This window comes from Aedes albopictus, chromosome 3 (assembly GCF_035046485.1).
Source record: "Aedes albopictus strain Foshan chromosome 3, AalbF5, whole genome shotgun sequence".
NCBI lineage: Eukaryota > Metazoa > Arthropoda > Insecta > Diptera > Culicidae > Aedes > Aedes albopictus.
In genome coordinates, this window is record NC_085138.1 from 127,341,193 (window position 1) to 127,368,959 (window position 27,767).

The 27,767-nt window shown below is 38.8% G+C and overlaps 1 protein-coding gene across 1 annotated transcript; it reads right to left on the reverse strand.

Moving 5' to 3' along the window:
- Window positions 1–1,984: 1,984 nt before the first annotated feature.
- On the reverse strand, window positions 1,985–27,379 carry LOC109416441 (arrestin domain-containing protein 2-like). Its single transcript, XM_029873937.2, has 5 exons — window positions 27,054–27,379; window positions 26,423–26,751; window positions 26,174–26,353; window positions 10,804–10,989; window positions 1,985–2,638 (listed from the first exon to the last, which is right to left on the reverse strand). The coding sequence occupies exons 1-5, from the start codon at window positions 27,172–27,174 to the stop codon at window positions 2,453–2,455; spliced, it is 1,002 nt and encodes a 333-aa protein (XP_029729797.1). The 5' UTR covers window positions 27,175–27,379; the 3' UTR covers window positions 1,985–2,452.
- Window positions 27,380–27,767: the final 388 nt, after the last annotated feature.

Consider the following 27,767-nt stretch of genomic DNA (forward strand, 5'->3'; position numbering starts at 1 on the left):
AGTGATTTTGTAAATAGATCAGCTGTATACTGTTCCAATGGCACTGCATGAAATTATTTTCTTCTATTTCACACACATACATTTTTCTCTAAGTCTCTGTCGTTTCGTGGCCTTGTTGGTTACGATCTGGAGAAATATTTCGTTGGCTTCTTCGGGTGGGGTAATTTAAATTGAAATGAAAGGTGCAAATTCGTTACTGTTGGATGGGTTTCTGGGTGAATCCGTTTGGAATCAGGGCAAACTTATACTTAAATTGTGGGAATAACCGTTGAGATCTGATAAAGTAGCAGTTTGTACTACGCGGTTGGCCAAATTTGTTTGAACCAAGATTAGATTGCGTTATTGAGTTCAAAATGTGGGTTAGTATTACCGACTTACTGGTAGAGCCGGATCCAAGGGGCGGAGTCAGGGCCCCGGGCCCCCACATTTTAGGGGCCCCCATAAAATCAGTTTTTGCTGTTCAAAAACAAAGAAAAACTTTTTTCTCATCGTATTTTACCTCTGAAGGGCCTCCACATCCGTTCTGGCTCCGGGCCCCCACAATCCTTAACCCAGGCCTGCTTACTGGTGAGATCCCCCCTGGTGCTCCTTCAGGGGTTTCTCCTGGAGCTTCTTTCGGGATTTCTCTAGGAATACTTTCTGATTTACCCCAGGGTTGTACTTGAAGAAGACCAAGAAAGTTGTCGAAACGTTGGGCTTAAATCAAATAGTATCGTTTGATTTCCTCGAGACTGCTTAGCCGTTTTCGTAGCATATTTTATAGAATTTCTCCAGGGAGAGTATTTTTCCAAGAGTTCCGGGAATTCTCCAGAAATTTCTTCCGAGACTCATCCATGAATTCCTTTTGCGATTCTTTCAATCAATCAATCAATCGATATCACAAGAACTCGTCCTGCAACTTCTCTTGGAATTTCGTCTAGGAACTCCTCAGGGGTAAATTCAGAATTCATTCAGAGCCTTTCTCTGGGATTTTTTCAGAAGTTTCTTCTGACGTTTCCAAAGAGATTAAATCTGGGATTCCTCCTGGTACATCGGGATTCCTTAATGAGTCATTTATCTAGAAGTTCTTTCTAGGACTCAACAAGGAGTGCCTTCTGGGAATCCTCCTTTTGAGGATTTCTAATTCTGATATTCCTTGAGAACACTGTTGTAAACTCTTTGACATTCCTTGAGAAGTTTCTTCTAGGATTCCTCCAAAACTTCATCCACGTAAAAGCACTCCTAGAGGTTTCCCGGGACTCTTGGAGGAAGCTTGGTCAGAATTCCTGGAAGCATCACGGAACAAATTCCGTGAAAAATCTCAAGTGCTATCTTGGAAGGATTTCCTAAAGAAAAACAAGAAGTGTTACTGAAGGAATTCAAGATTAAACATCTTTACGAATCTCCAGAGTAGCTCCTGGAAGAATCCCACGGGGAACTTCTAAAGGAATCTAAAATACATTCCTCGAAGAATCTTATAAAGAGTACACAAATTCTGGAAGAAATTGCTGGAGTAACCGAGAATGGAACTCCTCGAGGTATCCCAGAAAGAGCTTCTAGGAGAACCCCACCAGCATGTCATCAAGTCGCACACTTCTCACACTACCGCATCCTGATTTGATAGAATTTTGCCAACCGTTTAGTAGGAACCTTTCTAGAATCCCACCTTTCCAGCAGAAGTTTGGCTAGACCTTCAGCGAAGTGTCTTTCTCCGATTCACACTGAAAATCAAGCAAATATTATTTTGTTGCTGTTATTACATTGAATGCCTAACAAATAAAGCTATTTATCATTGATTAAAGAGCCGCAAGCATAATCAACATTTACCAAATACCTAGTAGAAAAATACCTATATATAAAATCGTTTTGTACGATTTTTTCCTTACAAATGACCAAATTATTGTTGTGCATTTCATTCCGCTTCCGAGTAATGCATTGCAGTAATCCATAAACGAATAGTTACCACTTTCTAGCTCCTCTTCCAATTTTCAAGGATACATCAGTCCAATAAAACGATTATTTGCTTGTGTTATAAAATATTAGGGGGATTCACATAACAGCGTTAACTGTTTAAACTGATTAAACGTCGCGATCACCAAGGCAATCTTTGATTATTTCATTCGCAAAATAATGAAACATTTCAAATAAGCAGAAAATCATGGCTTACGCAGCAATTTAACCTGTTTAGTGAGTACCCCTATTGTATTTGAATAATGTCCTTTGTTACAGCCAGTAATGTCTTTCCAGTGCAAGCAGAACAATCCTTCCAGAAGCGTTTTATTTGTATGCACCGCACCGCAGGCATTGTCCTGTAGCCTGTCCACGTGTTGCGCTATTAGTGATTCGTTACAGTGAAGAACTTTGTCAAGCATCAATCCGTACGGGGTTGCACGACGACGAGAGTGCATGCATACCTACGATGGTGCAAGATGTAGGCGGCTGCAGGCAGCCAGAGCCGGGTTTAGTTTAGTGTTCATCCACTTTCACCTGCCAGCAGCAGAGGTGCCACTCGAGACACTGGCAGTGTGGCAGGATAACGAACGTAGTTCTCCACCCACTGCTGAAGGTTTTCCTCGTCCCGCCGGAATGGGTAGGTGCCCAAGGTGATGGGGACCCGCAGTGCAACCTGTCGTTCCATCAGGTTCGGTTCAATGAGAATCTGGACGGTGGTGGGGGCAGGGAAAATAGAAAAGGGTGGGCGTTAATTGACGTTGATGAATTAAGTTTAGTTTCGAAAGTTTTGACAGAGTGACGAGTACAAGTGTGTTCTGCTGTGTGTAAACCAAATGAGTTTCAAGTTAGTTTCCGGGCTTACAATATTTGGATACATATACTTTCTTGTGGCCATGTATAGAACATGTAGAAAATAGTGCACATGACTTTGGCAATACATTTCAAAAGTTTTTTTTTTATTTTACACTTCTTTCTTTTTTGCCTTTCTTGTACACTAAATGTACTTAAAGGCTATATGTTCATTCCAAAAAAAAACACTTCCGATAGAAGACTCACAGAGGCGAGTCGCATATACCAATCAACTCAGTTCGACTCAATATGTATTTATACAAAAGAAGGACTTTACTGCATTGTTCTTCTTCTTCTTCTTGGCGTAACGTCCTCACTGGGACAAAGCCTGCTTCTCAGCTTAGTGTTCAATGAGCACTTCCACAGTTTTTAACTGAGAGCTTCCTCTGCCAATGACCATTTTGCATGTGTATATCGTGTGGCAGGCACGAAGATACTCTATGCCCAAGGAAGTCAAGGAAATTTCCTTTACGAAAAGATCCTGGACCGACCGGGAATCGAACCCGTCACCCTCAGCATGGTCATGCTGAATACCCGTGCGTTTACCGCCTCGGCTATATGGGCCCTTGTTTACTGCATTGTGTCCAATGCTATTCGCTGGAGGAATTCCTTCAGAAATTCATGAAGTAATTAAAAAAAATCATTGATTAATCCTGGAGAAATTCTTGAGTACATCCCTGGAAGAGATGATTGAAGGATTTCTGAAATTTCATAAGAAACTCCTTCTGAGGAAATCACCTCAGGACCAATCCCTGGAATTATTCCCAGTGCAATCCCTGGAGGAAATTCTGAATGTATATCTGGAGGAATTCCTGCATAAATTCTGGGAGGAATCCCTAGAGAAATTTAAGTATATAGATATTTCTTGAGGAATTCCTAGAAGAAAACATTTATAAATTTCTGGAGAAATTCTTGAAGGAATACTTGGAGGAATTCTTGGAGAAATACATGAAAGAATTCCTGGAGGAATGCCTGGAACAATTCTTGGATGAGACCCAGCAAGAATTCGTGGAGAAATTCCGGGAGGAATTGCTGTAGAAATTTCTGAAAAAAACCCCTTGAGAAGTTCCAGGAGGATTTCCTGGAAGACTCCTAGCAAGAATGTTTGGAGGATTGCCTGGAGGAATTTTCAAAGGATATCCTGGAGGAATCCATGAGAAAATCTCGGGAGAAATTTGTGGAGAAATCCCTGGAGAAATCCCAGAATTCCTGGAGGAATGCCTTGAAAAATCTCTGAAAAATTCCTGATGAATCTCTCAAGATATCCCTAGTGTATTCTTTGTAGAAATTTCTGGAGGAATTGTTGACATTTTTTTTTGAAGCCTGGAGGAGTTCCTGAAGAAATTGCAGGACTAATTCCTGGAGAAGTTCCTAGTGAAAGTCATGGATAAAATCCTTGAAAAATGCCTGAAGAAATTCCTAGAGGTATTCCTATGGGAATTGCTGGAAGAATCCCTGAAGGTATTCCTGGAGGAATCCCTAGAGAAAATCTTGAGAGAATTACTGGAGCAATTCCTAGAGGAATTTCTGGAGGAATTTCTAAAGGAATTTCTAGAGGAATTTCCAGAGGGAGGAGTTTCTGGAGGAATCCTTGAAGGAATTCCTTAAGGTATTCCTAGAGGAAACCTTAGAGAAATATGTGAAGAAATCCTTAGAGGAATTCTTCCTGTAAGAATTGCTTCCTGGAGGAATCTCTGGAAGAATTTCTGGAGAAATGTTTAGAGGAAGGCCTAAAAAATCCTCAAGTTATTTCTGGAGAATCTTGGAAGAATTTCTGAAAAAATCCTCAAAAGAATTCCTAGAAGAATCCTTGGATGATTTTTAGAGGATTTCCTGACATAATTTCTGAAGGATGTCCAAGAGCAATTCCTGGATCAATTATTGGGGATATTCATGGAGGGGTTCCTGGAGAAATTCCTGGATATCATCATGGAGAAATGCCTGGAGGAATTCCTAGAGGAATCTCTAGAAGAACTCTGGGGAAAATACTTAAAACAATCCCATGAAAAATTCCTGGAGGAATTTCTAGAGGAATTTCTGAACAAATCCTCGAAGGAATTTCTGAAGGAATTTCTGTGGGAATCCTTGCAGAAATTATTGGAGAAATCTCTGAAAAAAAAATCCATGCGGAAGTTCCTGGAGGAATTTCTGTTGGAGGAAAATCTAGAAGAATTCCTGAAGGAATATCTGTAACAATTCCAGAAGGTATTCCTAGAGAAAATCTTGGAAGTATTTCTAAAGGAATCCCTGAAGGATTTCCTGGGGATATTCCTGGAATTTTTTTGACAGAAATTATGAAGGAATTCCTAGATTAATTCCTGGTGAAATTTCTGAAGGAATCCCTGAAGAAATTCCTGGAGTAATTTCGAGAGCTGCTGGAAAAATTCTTGGATGAAATCTTGAACAAGTGCCTGCTTGAAATCCAGAAGGAATCCCAGGAAGCATTCCTGAAGCATTCCCAGGAGAAACTCCTAGAAGAAGTCCTAGGAAATTCCAGGAGAAATTCCTGGAGGAGCCCCTGAAGCAATTCGTGGATGAATATCTGAAGAAATTCCTAAAGGAATCGCTTAAAAAATTCATAGAGAAATCTCTGCAAGAATCCAAGAAGGAATCTCTGGAAGAATGCCCGGATTAATTCCTAGAAGAATGCCTGGTGGAATTCTTGGAGGAATCCCTGAAGTAATTCCTTTAGAAATCTTTTGAGGTATTCCTGTAGGAGTCACTGGAAAAATCTTTGGAGGAATCCCTTGAAGAACTTCTGAATAAATTCCTGTAGGAATTCCTAGGGCAATTCCTGGTGGAATTCTTGTTTCGAATTCCTGGAGAAATTTCTGGCGTAATTTTTAGAGGAATTCTTGGAAGAATTCCTGGAGGAATTTTAAGAGAAATCACTGAAAGAATCTCCTAAGGAAGTCGTAGGGGAATACCAGAAATAGTTCCTGAAGAAATCTGCAGATAGAGTTCTTGGAGAAATTCTGAAGCAATCCTTTGAAGAGTTAGTGGAGGAAACCCTGTAGCAGATCCTGAAGAAATCGCTAGAGGGATTCCTGGAGAAACTCCAGAAGGAATCCCGGAAGCAATATCAAGAGGAATTCCCATGAGAATCTTTAAACTGTTCTTGGAAGAAGTATTGAATAATTTCCTGGAGTAGTTACTTAAAGAATACAAGGAGCAATACCTGATGAAATCCTAAGAAGAGTTCCTGGGGAATCTTTGGAGGAATTTTAAAAATAACTTGTTCCAGAAATAATCACAGAAGAAATTTCCGAGTGAAGCCCTGGAGAACTACTTAGAGGACTTCCTAGAGGAATTCCTGGAGGATATCCTAGATGAATGCCTGAAGTGATTCCCGGTGGAATCTCTTGAAAAACTCTTGGAGAAATATCTAGAAAATTCCTGGAGGAGTTCCTAGAGGAATCTCAAGAGGTATTCTGTAGGATTTTTTAGGAATCCCTGCAGCAATTCCCAGAGGAATCGCTGAAATAATGCCTGGAGAAATCCTTGAAGAAAATCGTGGAGTTTTCCTGAAAAATCGTGAATTATATTCTTGGAGCAATCCTAAAACAATCCTGATACGATTTCGTGGAGGAACTCTTTGAGGAATTCCTGTAGCAGTTCCTGATGGAGTCCGTGTAGGAATTCCTGAAGCAACTCCGGGAGGAATCCTGGAAGCAACTCCAAGAGGCTTTCCCAAGGGAATTCCGAAACAGTCCATGGAGGAAATACTGTATTCATTCTTGGAGGAGTTCCTGAAAGTTTTCCAAGAGGAACTCCTGAAAGAATTTTAGGAAGAGTTCCTGAGGGAAGCCTTGGGCACAGAGAAACAGACGTCACACTCTGATCGCCTTCCATCGATCACCTTTTTAACGGTTGATTCAGATATTCAGTAGTAGGTCGATTGACCACTCGCTGCGCTGGTATCGTTTTTGCTCACTACCGCCATCTAGTGGCGGCCCGGCCAAATACAGTACGTTTAGCATTGGGCGATTATGTTTTCGTGACGATGTTTTTCAATGAAACTTGTTCTAAGTGTTACGTTTGTTTCTCTGTGCCTTGGGGGAATTTTTAAAATAATCCCTGTAGTCGTTTCTGAGAGAAACACAGAAGAAATTTCCCTGGAGGAATTTTTGGAGGAATTCTTGACGCAATCCAATGAGGAATCCCAGCGGCAATCCTATGAGAAATTCCTTAGGAAATCCCAGGAAAACTTTCTTAAAAATTTCCTGGAAGAATTTTTGCAGGAATACATAGAAAAAAATGTGAAGGAATTCATATCTGCAATATATTCTGGAAGTATTACTTTTGGACTTTTTTGGATGGACTCCCAAAAGAATGTGTTGTACAATATTTTAATGAATACCTGGATTAATTTTAGATCTCTGGTAAAAATTCCTGAAAGCGTTTCTGGAAGATATTCCTGTTGAAATACTTCGAATTATTCCAGATAAATGATTCGAGCAATTTCTATTGGAACTCTTAAAGGAATATGTGGAGGAATCTCTGAAGGAATTTGCAAAAATACCTAAATGGATCTCCATTGACATTTCTTTGGAAATTTTTGGATAAATTACTAAAGGAATCCTCAAAAAAAAACAACGTATCAATCATGGATTAAATAGAATTAGAATACATTATTTCTTGAGAATTTTTTTCTGAAACTCTGAATTTTTGAAAATCTTTGAGTTGGCCAGAATTAAAAAAACGCTACTACGCTGGCTACGCCCATAGTTCTCGAGGGTCCCGGGGGTCACTTGAGGATTCTTCACTGATGTTTCAGAGAAATTCCAAAGATTTTCAGAGGGTTTTGGAGGGGTTACCGGGATATTGTAGAAAATTCAGAGGGCTTTCATGGAAGTTTCACAGGTTTTCGGTGGGGTTTCAAGGCGTTTCAGAGTTTCAGATTACATTAGGGCTGCTACACCTGGAACGCCCCAGAAGGCTCGTGAAATCCCCTGGAATGCTCATGAAACCTGCTGGAACACCTTGGGATGCCCCTGACACCCCATGAAATCCCCTGTTACACTCTGAAAGTCCATGCAATTCCCTTGAAGCCCCTATAAGGATATGCAGCCCAAGTTGTCCCTAAAACTCTCTGAAATTCTCAGGGGATTTCAGAAAAAAAACCCTAATTAATCCACCTAGCAGTGATGGCACCTTTCTCGTGCCTTCGGAAACCCTATTTCAATAAAATTCAAGTGACATGTTGATGTATATCGCACTTTCATAGAATTATCATAAATCCATTTCATGATACCAGAAATCATATCGTTTATCTGGGTTTTAATGTTTAAGCCTCAAACTCTTAAGAAAATGCCGCTATCTTGAATTTGTAGCCGCCATTTAGGATTGAAGATCGCCATCTTGGATATTCTGGTCGCCATTTTTGGAACTCGGACATATTCCCCATTTTGGGTCTCCAGATAGCCTAGTGGTTAAGGCTATGGATCGCCAATCCGAAGACGGCGGGTTCGATTCCCGCTCCGGTCGGGAAAATTTTTTCGACCCCCTGGGCATAGAGTATCATTGTTCGCCACACAATGTACAAATTCATGCAATGGTAGGCATAGAAAGCCCTTAAATTAATAACTGTGGAAGTGCTCTAAGAACAACACTAAGTTGAAGAGAGGCAGGCCAAGTTTCAATGCGAACGTCGAGCCATTAAGAAGAAGAAAAAGACGAAGAAGAAGAACATATTCCCCACATATTCGATGTATCGCATGATGAGGCTAGGTTAAGTTTTATATGAGGCCAGTTCTACCGGTACTGGTCTGGATCACTGACATGGCCATAACTCCGAAACGCTTCGACCGATTCGGACCATTTTTATTAGCAAACTATGCGGTAAAATTCCGGTTCGATTGAAGCTATAATCCGAAAAATGCCTCAAAAGGGGGTGAACTTATTATGCGCACACACATACATACATAAATACACACATACAGACATCTTCTCAATTCGTCGAACTGAGTTGATTGGTATATTCGACTTGATCCTCCGAGCCTTTTTCAAAAAATCGTTTTTTGAGTGAACATATAGCCTTTCTAGTACACTTAGTGTACGAGAAAGGCAAAAATACGAAAAGTTAACGAATGTTGTAGGCGACTTTCAGATAGGTTTCAAGACGTAATAAGGCGATTCAGGAGGATTTAATGGAAGGTTCTCGGGACAGTTTTCAGGAGTTCCGAGTGATTTAAGAGGTGCTTCAAGGCATTTCAAAACGTAGTGAAAAGTTCAAGGGGGTTTCTGTGGGCTTCAGGTGAATTTAGAAGAAATTTATAAGGGACTTCAGAGGAGTTTTTACACGTTTCGAGGAGTATAAACAGGTATCAGAGGAGTTAAGGTCGTTACAGGGGAGTTTTCTAGAGTTTAACAAGGGTTTCAGAAAGGTATATGTATATGCATGAGCCAATGTGTGCGTAAATCTTATTCGTAATACAGCGAGAGATCACTAGTCACTCTCGTAGATATGATGTCACATACTTAAGGATTTTATTGAGGACCCTAAATGGTCATGCAATTTACCATCTAACTGATTTAGTACGTTAAATCATATCTTATTTTATCTTATCTTATCTATTGATATTTGATGAAAATTGTTTGTTTGGATAGCTTAAATAGTTTCTGAATCCTGGGGTTCCTCCAAAAGTAATTTTTGGGAATTTTCGAAGTGCTCCTTTTGGGATCAACCCCAAAGACCCTTCTTCAAAGAAAAGTTCATGGACCTATCGGAAATCGAACCCGTTACCCTCAGCAGCAGTTCCACTAAGAATTCAAATAACTTAAGTATTTAACCCTAAAAGGGATACCTTCATGGCCTCAGTTTCGTCACCTAGCTGAGTGTGTTCCATCAAAGACGAGCTCTGAACGGCGCCTGGGGTCCAATGGACCCCAGGTATCCCTTTTAGGGTTAATTACCCAAGAAATCCATTAGGAATTCCTCCAGAAGTTTCTTCTGAAATTCACTCAGATGTTCCTTTAGAAATTTCACCAGAAGTTCCTCGGGAAGTTCGTTCAAGTCTATTTTTCTGAAATTCTCTCAGCAGTTCTTACTGCAATTCCTTCAAAAGAATTTGTGGGATTCATTCAAAAGTTTCTTTTAAGTTTCTTCAAAGAGTTCCTACTGGCATTCTACCGAGAAATCCTTCTGGGATTTGTCCACGAATTTCTTCGGAAGTTCCTTCTGGGATTCCTGAAGCAGCTTCATCTAGAATTTTATCTGCGAATGCATCTATAACTTCAAAAATTCCTTCTGGAAATCTCTCAGGGATTTCTTTTGAAAATCGTCAAAATGTTCTTTCTGGTAGCTCTCTCGCTCTCTCTAGATACGGTGGGCAGGGCATTTAGCAAGAATACCTAACAACAGCTTTTTATGTTTGGTGTTTGTCACAGATCCGGTTGCCATAAAAGTAGAGCTCAATCGGTAAAATTTGTAGGTAGACCAGATTGAACGTGATCTGGCATGTTTTGGGCTTGGCTGTGTCTATGGGTGGATAGTTGACAGCGGTAGCCGTATATCGAGTATTCTTGGGTGAGCTTCGTTATCATAGATGTGATGTTGAGCAAACAAATGTAAATGAAAATGAGTGATAATTCTAAAACATGTAATGCTATTACACATAGGGGGTCGTACACGAATTACGTCACGCTTTTAGGGGGGAGGGGGGGCGGTTTGCAGAACGTGACGACCCTTACAAAAATATTGAGGTCCCATACAAAAAAATGTGACATAGGGGGGATGGGGGGTTTAAAAAGGTCGATTTTTGCGTGACATAATTTGTGTATCACCCCTAGGTACTATCTTTGGACAGACTCAATCTTTGTTAAAACTCCGAGCGAATCAGGCGTCGTCTATAGTTAAAGGGAACCTGAATGCAAAACAGCAAAAGTCCAATTTACTGCTCTACTATATAGCAATTCCACCCTCCCGGTATTTCTCGGTAGCCGATAAACCCACTTCAAATATAGTTACAAAACTGACAGATAGACAGACGAACGGACGGACGGACGGGCAGTCACACTCACACAAACACTGTATTGCATCCGGATCAGGTGGCACCCGACCAGGTTGGTCGGTGGCAGCGGTGGCACTGTCAGGTGCCCATTCTGCAGCACATCTCGGATGCCGGACTTGATACGGTCCCGTACGATGGCAGCCAGCTCTCGACGTTCCTGGTGGAGGAGTTTTCCGTGCGCATAGTACTGGATGGTCTGCAGCACCATTATGGTTGTGAGATGATACACCGCGCCGGATCCCGGATATATGAGGGGTCCCCCATGCACATGGAGCCGAGGAGAAACGAGACGGAAACATATTCAAATTAACTTGTGCAATGCAATTTAGTTGCAACTCATTCGAAGTTTGTCTTGCAGTGTAATTAAAATGCGGGAATTAGATTTTGCTCGACGGTAGATTCTTGCGGTCGTTCAATTAGTTGCTGTTGGATGGATGATGACTGATGCCCGGTTGTAGTTTTATACGAGTTGGTGATACCAAATTGAATCAAAAACGATGATGAACGTGAAGCAATTAGGATGATTGAAGCGAGGGAATTATTTTATGCACTGATGTTTGAGGAACAATTAACAGATGGATAGTGCGTACAAGGGCATTCCCGCAGTAGCAGAGCATGCAAAACGGTGTGAAAAGTTTAGTGGATTTAGATGTTCGAAGTATTTGTTTGCTTTTAAATTTCTGTTCCTATCGGAAATCAATTGAAAGTTTGTTTCGAAACTATTTCATACAAAATGGAACTATTGGCGGAGAAATAAAGTGAGAAGGCAGTGGTGCTCTTCAAGAAATACTATAGATAGAAGAAATTCATAGAGATATTTCTGAAACAGTTTAATTGAATGTTATCGTCGCAGCACCAAATCGAAGTAGCGACTCCAAGCACACGCAAAGTTGCAGCTGCGAAGTAAATTTGAATCATTTTTTTCTGTTGCTCATCTTCTTCTTCTTCTATATAGCTCTACGTCCCCACTGGGACTTGGCCTGCCTCGCTTCAACTTAGTGTTCTTTGAGCACTTCCACAGTTATTAATTGAAGGGCTTTCTTTATCTGCCATTGCATGAATTTGTATATTGTGAGGCACAATGATACACTATGCCCAGGGAGTCAAGAAAATTTTTCCGACCGGAACGGGAATCGAACCTGACGTCTTTGGATTGGCGATCCATAGTCATAACCACTAGGCTAACTGGGGAGCACTTCTCCATACTAAATTTTTATATTATTTCTGATGTTTTACCTCTTATCTCAAACAACCAACATCAGTTTTTGCTCTTCAGTATTTCTATTAGGGTAGCGGACCACTTGGGCAGCGGCCGGTATTTTGGGCACTCTTCGCTATAACTCAGTTAATTCCAAACCAATTGACTTGAAGTTTTGTACACGGCTAGATACTATACGTATCGCATCGTAATTGGTTCAGAATTGGCTGAGTTATAGCAGAAAAGTGTCCAAAATATTACTCCTGCCGAGATGGTTCCACTTCCCTATTAATAACTGAATGAGTTTTTCGTTAGATTTTCTCACTTACTCAGGATCAGGAGCTTCTGCAAACCTGAGCGTCTGTTCTGCAGGAGGAGCGACTCACAACAGTGTATGTGCCCCATGTCAGGGGTGGCTGCTCGACCTCTCCCAAGCAGCACGTAAGTCACAAAAAAGTCATGGCAGCGCAGAATGCATCCATTTTCATGGATTTCTGCTGGGATTCCTCCAGATGTTTATTTTTTTTTATTTATTTTTTGAGTGACCCTCCGCTCTCCCCCACACCAAAAAGCTCAAATTGAGCCCCCTGGTAGTGGACACTCAATTCACAGCCACTGGCAACACAACAAAATAAAAGAATAAAAATAAATAGTTGTGGCTGTGAACAATTTATTAACAAAATTCTGGAAGAGAGTATATAATTCAAAATATTTTTAAACAATGTGCTTCTAGTGGATATTAAATCCTTTTAAAGAAGCACGGTAAGGAAACTTAAAACTAAAATTAATCTAAAAAGATACTAATTCTGTTTGAAGACGGTAGGCATACATAATGTGGGTAAATTTTAATAAATAGTTTAAATTAGGAATTGTGAAATATTTTGCCTTAGGAATGTTTTAACGTTAGTTTTGAAAGATAAATAATTAGTAATTCGTTGAATGTTTCTAGGAAGGGCATTAAACTTGGAAGGACCGGCAAAAGTAAATCGTTTTTGTCCGAAATTGGAGTATGCTCTAGATCTGGAGAGAAAATTCACTTGCCTGGTATTGTGAATACGAGGAGCCATATTTAGCGATATGTTATGATGTGTAGTTGGATTGAAAAGGATATTGTGAACCATTAGCAAAGTTTGCTGATCACAGATTCCTAAAATTGGTAAAGCATTATGAGCAAGTTCAGTGTACAAACGAATTGTCGGAAATAAGACTGGTAAGTTAAAAATAATTTTGAGACATCGGTTCTGTATTGTCTGCAGTTTTTTGAGTTTTGACTTACAAGCTCTACCCCATGAAATAATCAAATAATTTAAGTGAGAATGAATATGAGTAAAATAGAACAAAAGTAAAACTCTGCGAGGCAAGAAACTACTGACTCGTTTTAGCACACCGCACATGACCGAAGTTTTATTAGCAACATTATTAATGTGATGATCCCAAGATAATGTGCAATCAAGATGGATACCTAAGTATTTAAATGAATCAACACTTTCTACAGTGTCAGCACCAACTCTAAGAAGAGGAGTTCTAGGAGCAGATTTCCTCGGAGATCTGAAAATCATATACTTGGTATTTTTTAAATTTAAGGAAAGTAGGTTACACGAAAAATAGTTTTGCAGCAATCGAAGATCCTCACTCATATTAGAAGTTATAATTTCAGGATTTGTGTTCGGGTAAAATAATGCTGTGTCATCAGCGAATAGCCTCGGAGTACCATTCAGATTGATTTTACAAATATCATTAATATAAATAAGAAAAAGCAGAGGCCCAATGTTGCTCCCTTGAGGGACCCCTGTACCAATTTCTTTGAATGAACTTCTTTCACCGCCAAATGACACCTGTTGCTTCCTATTTGTCAAATAGCTTCGAATAATGTTATTAGAGACTCCTCTAATTCCATAAAACTCAAGTTTTCTTAGTAAGATGTCGTGGTTCAAAGTGTCAAATGCTTTCCTTAAATCAAGAAACAAGGCCCCTACAAACTTTTTAGAATCTGTTTCCTCGAGTATATTGTCAACAAGCTCAGTTATGGCAATAGCGGTACTGCATCCATGGCGAAATCCATATTGCATGTCATATAATACACTGTTCTGATCGAAAAACTTTATCAACCGATTAACTAGAAGTTTCTCTAATATTTTGTTGAACACCGAAAGTGTAGATATTGGTCGATAATTATCTACTACACATCGATCTCCTGATTTGAAAACAGGTATTACTTTAGCCGTTTTGAGGCATTCAGGGTATGACCCTGTCTCGACAATTTGATTAAAGGAAGCAGAGAGAATGCGGGAAAATGCAACAACATTGTTTTTAATTATTTTAGTCGGTATGCCGTCAGGACCAGGACTCTTGTTAAGTTTTAAATCATTTATGAGGAGTGTAACTTCGTTGATTGATGCTGGCTGTAGAAAGCATGATCGGGAAACAGGGCTCAGGAAACGAAAAGGGTCCCCAGTGGTGTCCGGAATTTGGCTAGCCAATTTGGAGCCAATCGTTGAAAAATGCTCGTTGAATACCTCACAGATCTTATTATTGTCAGAAATACACTCACCATCAACAGATAATGTAAGTTCCGAGTTAATTTTTGATTTGCCTAAGATAGTATTAATATTTTTCCATAGTTTTGAATGTGTCGTATTATTTAATAAACTTTCATAGTATCTCTTTTTTGTTTGTTTTTTCGCGACGTCTAACTTATGTGAGACGTGTTTGAGAAGTTCGGCTAAATGAGAATTATTAGGATATTTCCGACATTTTTTTAAATAGTTATTTTTTATTTTAATAAGTGACCATAGCTCAAGATTCATCCAAGGGCAATGAGTACCTTTGATTTTAACTGGTTTCGTTATTGTATTGGTGCATTCAATTAATAGGGCATTATATTTAGCTATTATATTACTTAAACATTCATTCACATTTTCTACAACATCAAAAGTATCTAAGAAACATTTGAATTCATTATGCAGTTTCTCATGATCAACAATATTTTTTGACAACACAACTCTATCTGAGTGACAACTCAATTTAAATTCAGATAGGATAAGAGAGTGATCGCTTACATCATTCAATATAGTATGGTTACTGAGACGGTGGGCATCAGCCATTTTACATATAACATGGTCTAAAATATTGGAACTTACAGGTCTGGTGATGAATGTATTTGCACATAAAAAGTTATAGGACTGCAGAAGGTATTTGTACTTTAACACCACATTGTTACTCGACATATTGACAGGTACATTGACATCTCCAAAAATTAAACATGGATGATTTCCATTGATACTGTTGAGCCAGCTTTCAATGTGATCGTAAAACATATTAAAATCAAAAGAAGGGGGACGATACACACCATGAATTACACATTTTCCATCATTTAATTGCAGTTCGACAGATATATGATGAAACCCATCATGAGAAACATTTTCAAGGATATTGAACTTTATTGAGTCTCTTATATACACAGCCAAGCCTCCAGATGAAGCGTCACGGCAGGAAAAAATACCGTTGAAACCATTTATATTGTACAATGAAGTGTTACCGGCCTTGATCCACGTTTCTCCCAGGATTATAACGTCAATAGGTACAGAAATATGATCAACAGACAAGAGAATACTATCCAATTTATTCAAATCATTAATTCCACGTACATTCCATTGTAACACACGCAATTTTTTAAAAGAATCTTTCACATAGAACAAATTAAAATCATCGATATGATTATGAAAATAATTCAAAGGCTTATCCATTTCTAATATTTATTGAACAACAGTACATGCAAAATACAAAAAAAAATAAAAATAAAAATAAACTTAATCTAACTAACATTCTTCTTTCGTTTCGGCGAAGGCGATTCATTCAGAACGACTGAGTAACGATGGATTACATGATTCAAATCATCTCTGTTTTTGATAACATCTGGCTTAGAGTTTTCGTCCTTTTTAACAAGAATCGCTCCTCCTCTTCCCGGCCAAACAAACTTTATTTTAAACTTTTCTTGATATTCCCGCATCTTTCGGAGAAGTTCCATCGAGAGAGGGGTCAATTCATCTCTGATGCTAACGGTAGTAGGTTTGCCATTCACAAGGAAATTTTCATTGATGGTTGTGGACACAATTTTCCCAAGCTTTTTTTTCGCGGAGAGAACATGTTCTTTTGTATTCACATCTTTGAATTCAATTTGGATGGGGATCATTACATTAGATTTATTGCTGACATACAATCTTGTGGCTGAAACTACCGAATCGTGTTCCAAATGCGCGCCAGTTTGAACAATGGTTTTGTTGGCAATAGCCAAAACGTTTTCGTTCGCTAAGTAAGGTAACCCTAACAATACTGCATTTTTAGAGACAATTTTACGATCAGATCTATCCACATTTGATTCTAGCTGATTTACAAACCTAGTTAGTTTCGAGTGAGACTCTGTTAGCTCATTAACTCGTTGTTTCAAGCATTCATTTTCGGCTTTGAGATCTTTGAAGTCTGATACTATGTCATCAAACTTCGCAGACAAAAAATCTTGGGATTTCTCGATAGCAGCAGTTACAGACCGAACCTCAGCTTTAACATTAACCATTTGATCGGCTACGACGCTAGAAATCGTTGCCTTAAGCTCAGCAGTCAGAGTGCTTATCATCGACGAATGACTAGTCTGCATTTCCACAATCCGTTTGTAAATTTCTGAACAATTGCTTGTACAGAAATACGGATTCCCTCTCATACGATTTATCGCACTTCCAATTATGTTCCTACATTTGAAGTGCGCACAAGAAAAACAGTACATGCAGGTAATTATCTTATTTCTATCCGACTCTTGTTTATTGCACACCACACAGCAAATCGATTCATTATCCATATCGACAAGTGTATCAAACGGACGACTGAAAAAAGAGACAGACATTCAGAAGGCAAATTCACTTATAAACTTCAAGGTTCAAAACAATTTGTCCACTATTTTGGCCAACAAGCAGTCAGTTGTGATAGTCACATAAACTGTAGTAACTTTCAAGCGGGTATGTGAGGTTCAAGGTATGAATTAACTACTGGTAAGATGATCATTCATTTACGATCCCATATGTTGTTGCTCAAGCAAACCACAATAATCCGTTCTATGTATGCCAAATCAATCACTGTGATACTGATACCCCTTCTATCGACACACACTTGTTAGACAGAGTGAATTCTAGTATGCCACAAGGGGACCAACAGATGTGTGCAAACTGATGTACTAGACTTGTTCGGGCTCAATCGCTATCCAGCATATGCGTCACAAAATCAAGCATTAGAAGAGCAATACTCACCACTACCACCAACAGCAACAACAGCAACAACAACAATGGGCGAAAAAAAAAAAACTGATTGTAACAGGATCAAGTTTGAGGCTCTTAAACAATTCTTTTAGGGTAAATCATTTAGCAGAGATCCAATTGCACATTTTGCAGCAGAGCTTATCCACATGCCTATCTTTCGGTTTTTGCTGAATCAATCGCTTCTCCGACCACAGCCTCTTCTATATGCACCCGAGTTGTCTGAGCACAACCGTGTACAGCGAAGAAGGCCCTTGCCTTCCACGATCGAACCACTGTGTGTGCAAATTGACGTACTAGATTAGCATGAGATTGTAGCCTAGCAACTTTTGCACTACAGATCCAAATGATGAATAACGATTTACCTCACAACAACAACCACAGCAGCAGCAACATACAACTTGATCCATATACACGTCAGCAACACCTCAGTTGAAAATCTGTTTGGGATGTTGGGAAAATCGCTCAATCAACATTTACGAACATTAAGACGCTCGATCAACATTTATTCACTAGTAGCGGTTAAGCTTGTCCACAAGTCTTGACTAAGGTGTTTGCTAAATTTATCAAAGTATGCCCTCTACGATGATCAAACTAACAAATGTGTGTAATTTGACGTACTAGAATGCCATCGGGGTATTGCTATCACGACTTGGAACCCGGTAGTTGAGATCACCACAACAGTAACACCACTAACAATCAAAAATTATCTTAACACCGCTATCAAGCTGCCATAGTTCTAGGACATATCGATCGCAATTTTTAGTTTAGCTTTTTCTCCAATCGAACTCACTGCTTGCCGTAGAATCACAGTTTATATTGAACAATTACTATTCAAACGCACATATAATCAAATTGATGAATTTAACGATTTTATAAACAGTAGAACAAATTAAAAATTATAGAGAAGAATACAATTGTATGATAACCGTCTCCAAACAGTGTTGCCAGATGATGTTGTTTCAGAAATTCCCCCAAAAACTTTCCTTCTCGAGTAGGTGAGAAAATCTAACGAATAATACATTCAGGTATTAAAAATTGAATTACTAAAGAACAAAACACTGATATTGGTTTGATTGAGATAAGAGGTAAAACATCACAAATAATATCAAAGTATGGACAAGTGCTCAATAATAGATTGGCATGATATTGGGGATAATCAAAACAATATCAGGCAAGATTTGTAGACATTTTTCCTTGAACATGAAAAAATCGCCTACAGCCAGCATCGAACCTTCGACCTTAGGATCCACGTACGGTGACCAGTGGTCAGTGACCACTCAACTGTGGCTCACTGTTATGAAAATCATGGGAATAAGAGCATAGCGTTCTTCGTTTCCACAGCTCAAAGAGGGGCACATGGAATTTCACTAACATTGATCCAGCTCTATGAGTTGATGCGTTCCATTTCGTGAACAAGAACTAAATTTGTTCTAATGTAGAAATTTTCAGATATGTTGACAAGAACAAAAACTGATATCATATCACTTTGAGTTGTTCGTGCGATATTTATCAAATCTTCGTGCGATATTTCAAAATCATCAATATCACATAGAGATATGAAATCAAAAAATTGTTCGATTTGAGATCTGATTTAGATATTCTCGTCTACCCGGGTTGTGACTTTTTCTAAAGTTTCTCAAGAAATTTCTCAAAAGACTGATGTTGAAACTGGTTCACGGGTATCCTTAGAAATTTCTTCCATAAATCCTCCGAGGATTCCTGCAAGGATTCAATAGGATTTTCTTTCAGAGATTTCTACATAATTTTATGTTTGTATTCCTGAATATTACTGAAGCAATTCCTTTAGAAACATTTTCAGATTTTTTTTCCAGGATGGCTTTGGAAATTCTTTTAAAATTCTTCTATAAATTTGTCAAGTGATTCTCCAGAAACTCCTTCAAACGTTTTTTAATTAGGTGCACTTTTTCATTAGATACGAACCAGCTGAGGGCTGAAAGTCTATCTAAAAAACAAAAAAAAAAGATACACCTTTTCGAGATTTTTTTTTTGCAGCGATTCAGAGATTCTCTCTGAAATTACTATAGTATTTTTTTAAGGAATTAAGATTTTTTGCAGAAACTTTATCAGAAATTAATGCTTTAAATTCTCTAGAGGTTCTTTCAGATATAGCTGCATCTATTACGGAATTTTCTCTAGCATTAATTTGGAAATTTATCTAGAAAATGCTCAAGAGATTCTACTGGAAATTTACCTAGGGATTTCTCCAAAGTTTCCTTCAAGTACTTCTTTAACCTTTCAGGACGCGCGCCATCAAGCAACCCAAACTGCACCGCGCTCGCGCTGCATGCGACGAGCGAGGATTTTTGGTAGTGTTGTACTTTTTACAACAGCGCGCGCGCTGAAGGGTTAAGCATTGCTTTGGATTATTCAAAATTTCCTTTTGGAATTATTTCAGTTTTTTTTTTCAAAGAATATTTCAACAACTCCTGCCGAAATTGCTCCAGAATCCTCACCTTAGCATTTTTCAAATATTTGTTTTTGAAATTTTTCTTTGGACCTGCAGTGGAATCTCCAGTTATTCAAGGCATTTTTTTCAAAAACTCTTTCAATATTTTTTTTATTCATACATTATACTCCAAAGAATTCTTTCAGATTTTTTTTTTTGATTCTGTTGGATTCACTTCAGAAATTTTCTGCAGGTAGTAGTAAATAGTATGGGGATTTTTGTGTATGAATCTCTTCAGCTGCTCAGCTTAGTGTTGAGCCCCCGTTTACAGGAAGGGGGGGTGGGTGTTAAAGCCCCCATTACCGACGCTCCATACACTAGGCGCCCCTCCGCCTTTTGCCGAAATTGGGAAAAACCGCTCCCTTGACGCCACTTCTGTGCACGGGTCTGCTTACGGGCACAAAGGTGTTTCTTCAGGTATTCTCTTAGGTTTTATCCTAGGCATCCATCCAGGAATTTCTTCAGAGATAACTTTAGAAGTTAACAAATGATTCAGAATTTCTTCTATGAGTTTTTAAAGATATCTTCGGAAGTTTTGAAAGAGTATCTTCAGACAATCCTGCAGGAATTTATTAGAAATTATTCAAGATATTCCTTGGCGAGTTCTTCAGTAGTTTTTGTGCCATTTTAAGAAAAACTTCTGTTACATCTCTAGAGGGATTTCTGAACAAATGCCACAGGAATTCCTAAAGATATCCCAAAAGGGATTTCTGGTAAAACCGCAGGAGCAATCAAAAAATCCTTGTATAACTTTCTGTAGAGGTCACTGAAGAAACTTCTCAAAGAATTCTTGTAAGGGTTTGTAAAGAAATTTTTAGACAAATTTCTGAAAAATTCCATGGAAATTTTTTTTGAAGAAATCCCCTGCTGAAATTCCTGAAGAAATGCCTATATTTCGAAGAAATTTCTGGAAATTCAAATAATTCCTTCAAAGGAATTTCAGATGAAATCCCAACAGGAATTTTTGAAAGAACCCCTGAAAAATTCTGAAGAATCTTCAGTAGAATCACTGTAAAACTCTTGGAAAGTACTTTCGAAGGAATCTCTGGAAGAACATCTGATGAAATCCCTTGGAAATTGTTGACGGAATTCTATGAGGATTTTTTAAGAATTTCTTGAAATAATACCTGGAGAATGGAGGTATCCCTAACTAGAGGAAATCCTGAAAGAATCCCAATATGAACTCCTGCAGAAATTTCTTGACGAAGTCCTGCTTGAATTACTGAAAGTAATAATTCCATGAGCTTTATATTTTTGTTTTTGCAGAAATTATTCCAGGGATTCTTTAGAAAATTTCTCCAGAGTTTTCATCTGATACTTCCTCTTAAATTTCTCCAAGAATTTTGTCGACTTGCATGTGCTGCTTCAGAAACTCTACCAGAGATTATTTTAGAATTTTTTCTAGAGGTTCGTTTACAAAATTCATCTGTAAATCTCCAGGGATTCTTATAAAATGTTTTACTTCTTTAAAAAAAAATCAATGTTTATTTGATTCCGGAACTCTTCCGGTGATTTCTTCAGATAATTGTCCACATATTTCTTCAGATACTTCTTCAGAACATCCACCATGATTTAACAATCCACCACTAATTAGTATCTTACGGGTGTGTCTGCAAGGATCGATTTCTTCTCATTGATTTTCTCTTTATTTAATAAGATGTCCGGCAAACATTTTTCGGTTGTTTCTGTTGTTGTGGATGGTAGCCCTAGTCGTACTTTATCGAAATGCACCGAGAGATAATCCGAACATTGAACGCATTTATCGGAATAATCCGAAGAGAAAATCGACGAAGGGAAATCGATCATTGTAGATACGACCGTATGATACTAAGCGCGAGAATTATAAAATGCTTGTAAAGACTTGGCCAGCTGTGTGGAGATGAGTGAGTCCATGTTATTACAGATAGTAGCAAAATCTACAAAGCAATGGATATGGTCATCTTTGCAACTTCATCCACGATTTGTACAAGTATTCGTGCTATGCTTAGCAATGCTAAAACAAAAACGTTGGAGGAGTTTCCGAATAAAACTTTGTAGATTTGAATACCGAATTCCTGGAAGAATCTGTCGATTAATTTAAGAAGAAATCTATAAAAAAAAAATCATAGTACTTGGAATTTTTGAACACATTCATGAAGGAATCTTATTAGATCGCTATTGAATCAGCGGTTTACTCTGTTGAGGGAATCCTCCTATTGTTATTCCATCATAATTTTCATACATGGTGAATTTGCGTTATCACCACTTCTAATTTCAGAATAAATTTCTGGAGAAATTCTTAAAAAAAACTTCTGAGGAAACTCATGGATGAATTGCTAGAAGAATTTTTTGCAAAATTTTTAGAAAACATTCTGGAGCAATTAAAAATAAAACTCTTGGGAAACGTATTCAAGGGTTTTTTTTTTGGACTTCGTGAAAGCAATTTTAACCTTTCGTAAATTGCGCGGTTGGTCATCACCGACAGTACCACGCTAATGCTGCGTTCATAAAGCCAGATTTTTTCAACGTGTTGTACAAAATACAACAGCGCGATCGCTCGAGGGTTAAAGAAATCCTTGAAGGAATATCTGAATACCAGGATAAACCTCGGTAAAGATTAAAAAAAAAAAGTCTTAAGAAATTTGAAAGAGGACGTGAAAGAATTCTACAAGTTTTTTTTTCATAATAAACCCTTTGAGGTGTTTTTGATAGCATATTCCAAAGAGTTTCTGATGGAATCCGTGGAAATCTTAATCAAGGACATCCGCATTTTTTTTGAAGGTATACCCGATAGATTTCTGGATTGATTGATTGATTCAACTACGTTATAGAGATAGAATTTTGAAAAAAAAAAACATCTTGAGAAATCATTGGGAAAATTCCTAAAACATTTTCAGGGGAATATCTTAAGAACTCCATGAGGGAATTTCTCAAAGAATTCCTCAAGTTTATGAAGAACTGCCCGAGGAATTTCTGAAAAAAAAATCATTAGAAAATTGAAATCCAAAGAGAAATTTTGAAAATGATCAAAGGTAGCTTTCCCTAAAAAAAAAGTCAATGGATAAATATGGAATATGTAGAGAAATTTCTGATGGCATCCCTTGAGAAATTTTTAAAGGAATTCCTGAAAGTTTTTCGAAAGAAACATATAAAAAATACCTTAATGAATCTTTTGAGAACTTTGTTAAGGAATCCCTGAAATAATTTCTGATAAAACACCGTTGGATGATTTTTTGAAGGAATCTTTGAAAGATTTTCTCATGGAATACTTGGAAAACTTTCTGCAGATGTTTTGAATTTCAAAATTTGTGAAGGAAGCAATCAATTCAAAATTTTCCAAAAAAAGCCTGTGAGAAATGTTCGACAGAACCTCTGGATAAGTGTCCTTAATCCTGTAAATCCTGAAAACTTTTCTGAAAAAAAAAAATCTTAGAACATTTTCAGAAGAAAACTTTGAATGTGTTTCCCAATGAATCACGGGATAAATTTCTCAATTTATTTTTGGATTATCACCCAAACATGTTCATCCAGTCTCCAGTCTCCAGTTAGCCTAGTGGTTAAGGCTATGGATCGCCAATCCGGAGACGGCGGATTCGATTCACGTTCCGGTCGGGAAAAATTTCTCGACTCCCTGGGCATAGTGTATCATTTTACTTGCCTCACAATATACAAATTCATGCAATGGCAGGCAAAGGAAGCCCTTCAATTAATTTCAATTAATAACTGTGGAAATGCTCAAAGAATACTAAGTTGAAGCGAGGAAGGCCAAGTCCCAGTGGGGACGTTAAACTATAAAGAAGAAGAAGAATGTTCATCTAATGCTAAGACGATTTTGTTTCGCCAAACGTTAACTAGGTAGCGCTGGAGTGCAAATGTCAAACTCGAATAAAATTGGAGTGAGCGTCATGGTTTGGACGTCGGTCAATTATAGAATTTTCAAATTGACGTTTAAGTCGTTGTACGATTTGAAATATTAGAGTAGTATGTCTGTTTGTTAGGAGGATTTCCGTAGGACACTTCGAAGGAACTTCTTGAGGCGAGGTTATCCTTGGAGCAATTTCTGAACTTTTTTTTTTGATTTTCTGAAGGAATTGCTGGAAGAATTGTTGCAAGAATCTGTGGAAGATTTTTCGAGTTTTTGCAAGAATATATTGAGGAATTTCTGAGAAAATCCATGGAAGATTTTCTAAGAGAATTTCTGAAGGTATTTTTGAGAAAAATCTGTAGTATGAAAATCATGGAGAATTCATTGAACATTTCGTAAAAGAACCCTTATGGTAATTTCTAGAAGAAATCATTGAATATTTTTGAAATAATCGTTGGAAGATTTTCTAAGGGCAGCCTTTAAACAACTTCGAAAGGAATCCGTGAAAGATTTACTGAATAAATTTCCGGATGAGTTTTTTAAGTAATTTCTGACTGGATTTCTGGAGGAATTTCTAATAAATCTGTAGATTTTTTTACAAAAAAATCCGGAACAAATTTTTGGATATTCCTTATATTTTGAGAAACTTTGGGAAAATTTATGAGATAGTTCAGAATTCCTACAAGATTTTTCCTGAATAAATCTATGGAAGAATTTCTGAAGAAATCCATAGAAAGTTTTCTAAAGGAAGCTTTCCAGAAATTTATTGATGAATTTATGAAAGCATTTCTGAAGATTTTCCTCAAAAACATTACGTTTACTGCAAGAATCCTTTGAAACTTTAAAAAAAAGACACTACACCGTCTTCAACCAGAGGTTGTACAGACTGAACAATCACTAACATATGACAACGGACAACACACATAACACCCAGTGGCCCAGTGGAGAATTTTCCGTTTGACGAAAAGTTTTCCCCGACTGGAGTGGGAATCGAACCCACACTCTGAGGCTTACGAAACGCCAAGATGACTGACGCCTCTAGCCGCACGGTCACGAAGCCCACACATTAAGGAATCTTTATTGGAATTTATGGAGCTTTTTATACAAAAAAATCTTTCACAAAGGGGAAAAAATGAAAAATGATGCGTGATTTGGTCAGTTGCGATGGGGATCGCGATCGGGTTGCATTGTTCGAAGGAAAAAGTGAAAAATTAGAGAGTGGAGCCTCGTAGCCGTGCGGTTAAGGTCACCAAGCTTCTAATCGCACCATTCTATGGGGTGAGGGTTCGATTCCCGCTCCGGGCGATGAAGCTATTCGTAAGAATAGTTTTTTCTCCGTATCCACTGGTGCATGATCTGTGTGTCCTTTGTCTAATGTTAAGTATCATTCAGTCTGTCCGCGTCTTTTTTTAATGATGCGCGTTTGGGGCAGTTGCGATGAGGATCGCGATCGGGTGGCATTGTTCGGCGGAAAAACGAAAAGTGACGCGTGTTTGTGGTAGTTGCGATGAAAATCTCGGTCGCGTTGCATTATTGTTCGAAGGAAAAAGTGAAAGGTGACACGTGTTTGGGGCAGGTGCACATTGTCCTTCCTCGTGAAGTGATAGAAATGGATGCACACTTGGTAGCAAACAGTATTGCAAAAAAATGAAGGTGTTAAGGAGTGGTTGCGGTCATCCAACGACATGGAACTGGGTGAGATCATTCCGAGTGTTTTTTTTTCTTTACATACTTGAGGAAGTTGGGTAATTTTGCCAATGCGTTTTCATGAGGACTCCTGGAGTCTATAATATCTGCAAATTAATCTTGATGTTCTGGTGCAGGCCTAATATTGATGCAATAAAAATGTTAGAAGAAAGTGATTGCAGTTCACATTACATAACCTCACGAGTAAACGGAGGGGCTGTAAATATCTATCCTTTGAAAAAGGCACAATACATGTGACCGAAACGTCAGGTGTTGAATTTTATTTATCTATTGTTTTAAAGAACAGGTGCTGAAGAATCCTTCAAAAGCATCATAAAATAATTTTTGTAACTTGGGCTCATACATACATCACGAGCGGTACGACCAAGATCAATAAACATAAAAAGGGTCAAATCAATCAATGTCGCCTGACACGATGAAATTTGTCTGATTATAACTTTTTGCATGGATGTCAGCCGATTTCGATTATGAATGTTAATATTAGTTTATTCTTGCTTGTTGAATTGAATACGACACACATATGGCCAACACAGCTTTCATTGTGAAGGAAGGCAGGAATACCAAAAGACGAACCGTCTCCCAAAGGCGCAATCGTGGTCAAGTGCACTCGTTTGACATTTTTGTTTCGTACGGTAGTTTGATTGCTTGTGTTGCGAATGTCGGAGACAAAGGCAGCCGAATATCGACGAAAAGGTGTCAATAACTGTGATCTCTAACAAGACTGGTTGCGTGTGCCAATTACTAGATGATTTAGCGTGAAATCCACTCAAAAGAAGATACTGTTATGCAGGCAAACAAATTCGTTAGCTAAAGCGCAAGCGTTTCGTGATCAACACTAGCTAAACAAAACTAGCTTACCTCAATCAACGCATACTTAACCGCTTTAATGGTCACATTGCTCTGATTGTATATCTCACCGGTAACCAGAATGTTCTCCCCAGGGATGTAGGCACGCTTATCCAGCCCAACGTTACAACGTATCGTCCCTCCGAGCACTCCAACTCCCACTCGATGTCTAGCACTTGCTTCCAGGGGATCCTTCAACAGAGAATTGACATTTTGTTATCAAACCATATTCGTTTGCAGGCAAGATCATAATCAACTCACACTCAACAGCGGATCCTCCAGGTTCAGATCGATCGGGTTCAGAACGATGAAAACCTGTTGATTTTTGTGCGTAATTCCAGAAGATTCCTTCAGGCTGGACTTGCAGTAGTACTGGATATACCCGTGCTGACCGAGAAACGTGGACGGCAGCGAGACCGGTAGGCCCAATTTGAACGGAAAGCAGTGGACCCCCGGTGAGAGCAGGATCGGCTTATTGTCGAAGTCGTCCAACAATTTCATTCGGAAGTCGATGTAGTTCTCTTTGTCATCACGGCGCGTGGCTTTGGTTGCGTTTACAGTACACTCGCCCAGCACGTGGAAGTAAAGGCCTGGTGGAGAAAAGGAGTCGACGTGGTTGTTTCAGTCGAATATAAGCCATGCATCTGAAGGGATTCCTTAATAATGCATGTTCGTCTTCTATGACCTTGATTTATTACTTTTATTTTTATCAGAATTACACTTTCCAAAATAAAACACTGCGAATAAATAATACACGAGAAGCACTATCCAATTCAAACGAAATAATGATCCCCAAAAGCACTTCAATCCGAAACCACAAAGAATAACTAGCCCTCCAGATCCCATCCACGCTCAGCATTCCACGAAAGCTCCCCCCATCTTTTCTGCTCACCTAAAACAGCTGTGTTTTCCTGCGTTTCCAGCAGCACTCGCCCGGCCAGCACTTGACCCGGCAGATAAAGCAACGAGTCCCGATCGAGGATAATTTGAAATTTCAACAACTTTTTCGACATTTTGCCTGCCGATTCGGTGGAATTTTTATCACAATGCCACTCCTAACGACAACAACGACGCAACAGTCAATTTGGTTCTGGTTAAACGCAAAAATAAACTCGATTCCCCAGCAGCAGCGTCATCCACACGTTCTGTGGCGTTTATTCGACTTCAATAGTGCAGCCTACACTCGAGTCGTACCTACAAGCTGCTATAGTGTTACATGGAACGACCATCAGAACAACAAGAGAATGCGATGCGCGTGGGAGAAGTTGCTCCCCGCACTACTGGACGTTTTTGATTCGCAGGTAGGTTCGAACCTACCCAGTAGAGGTAGCCATTGTCGTTCAATCAACAACGTGCATCGGACCATGGGACGATGAACGAGAAGAGTGAACACAGAGCTTCTGAGGTGATGCTTCAGTCATGGTCGGTCGTTGGCAGTTGAGTGCGGTGGTTCAGTCTTTTCCGTTAATTAACTGAAGATGGCCAATCGGTTGCGAGAACATTTTTTATGTCATTGGCTGTTAATTTAGGTGACATGGCTTCCTTCAGTGTGTTGCAGATCGAGTGTTAGGTACGGTTTGGAGTGTAATAAATAACAAGATTGACC

Excerpts from the sequence above, each read along its gene's own strand:
- LOC109416441 (XM_029873937.2), bottom strand. The coding sequence starts at position 27,174 with ATGTCGAAAAAGTTGTTGAAATTTCAAATTATCCTCGATCGGGACTCG. Across the intron at positions 26,752-27,053 it reads GGAAAACACAGCTGTTTTAG|GCCTTTACTTCCACGTGCTG; the intron begins GTGAGCAGAAAA and ends TTTCTCCACCAG. Across the intron at positions 10,990-26,173 it reads TTAAGTATGCGTTGATTGAG|ACCATCCAGTACTATGCGCA; the intron begins GTAAGCTAGTTT and ends ATGGTGCTGCAG.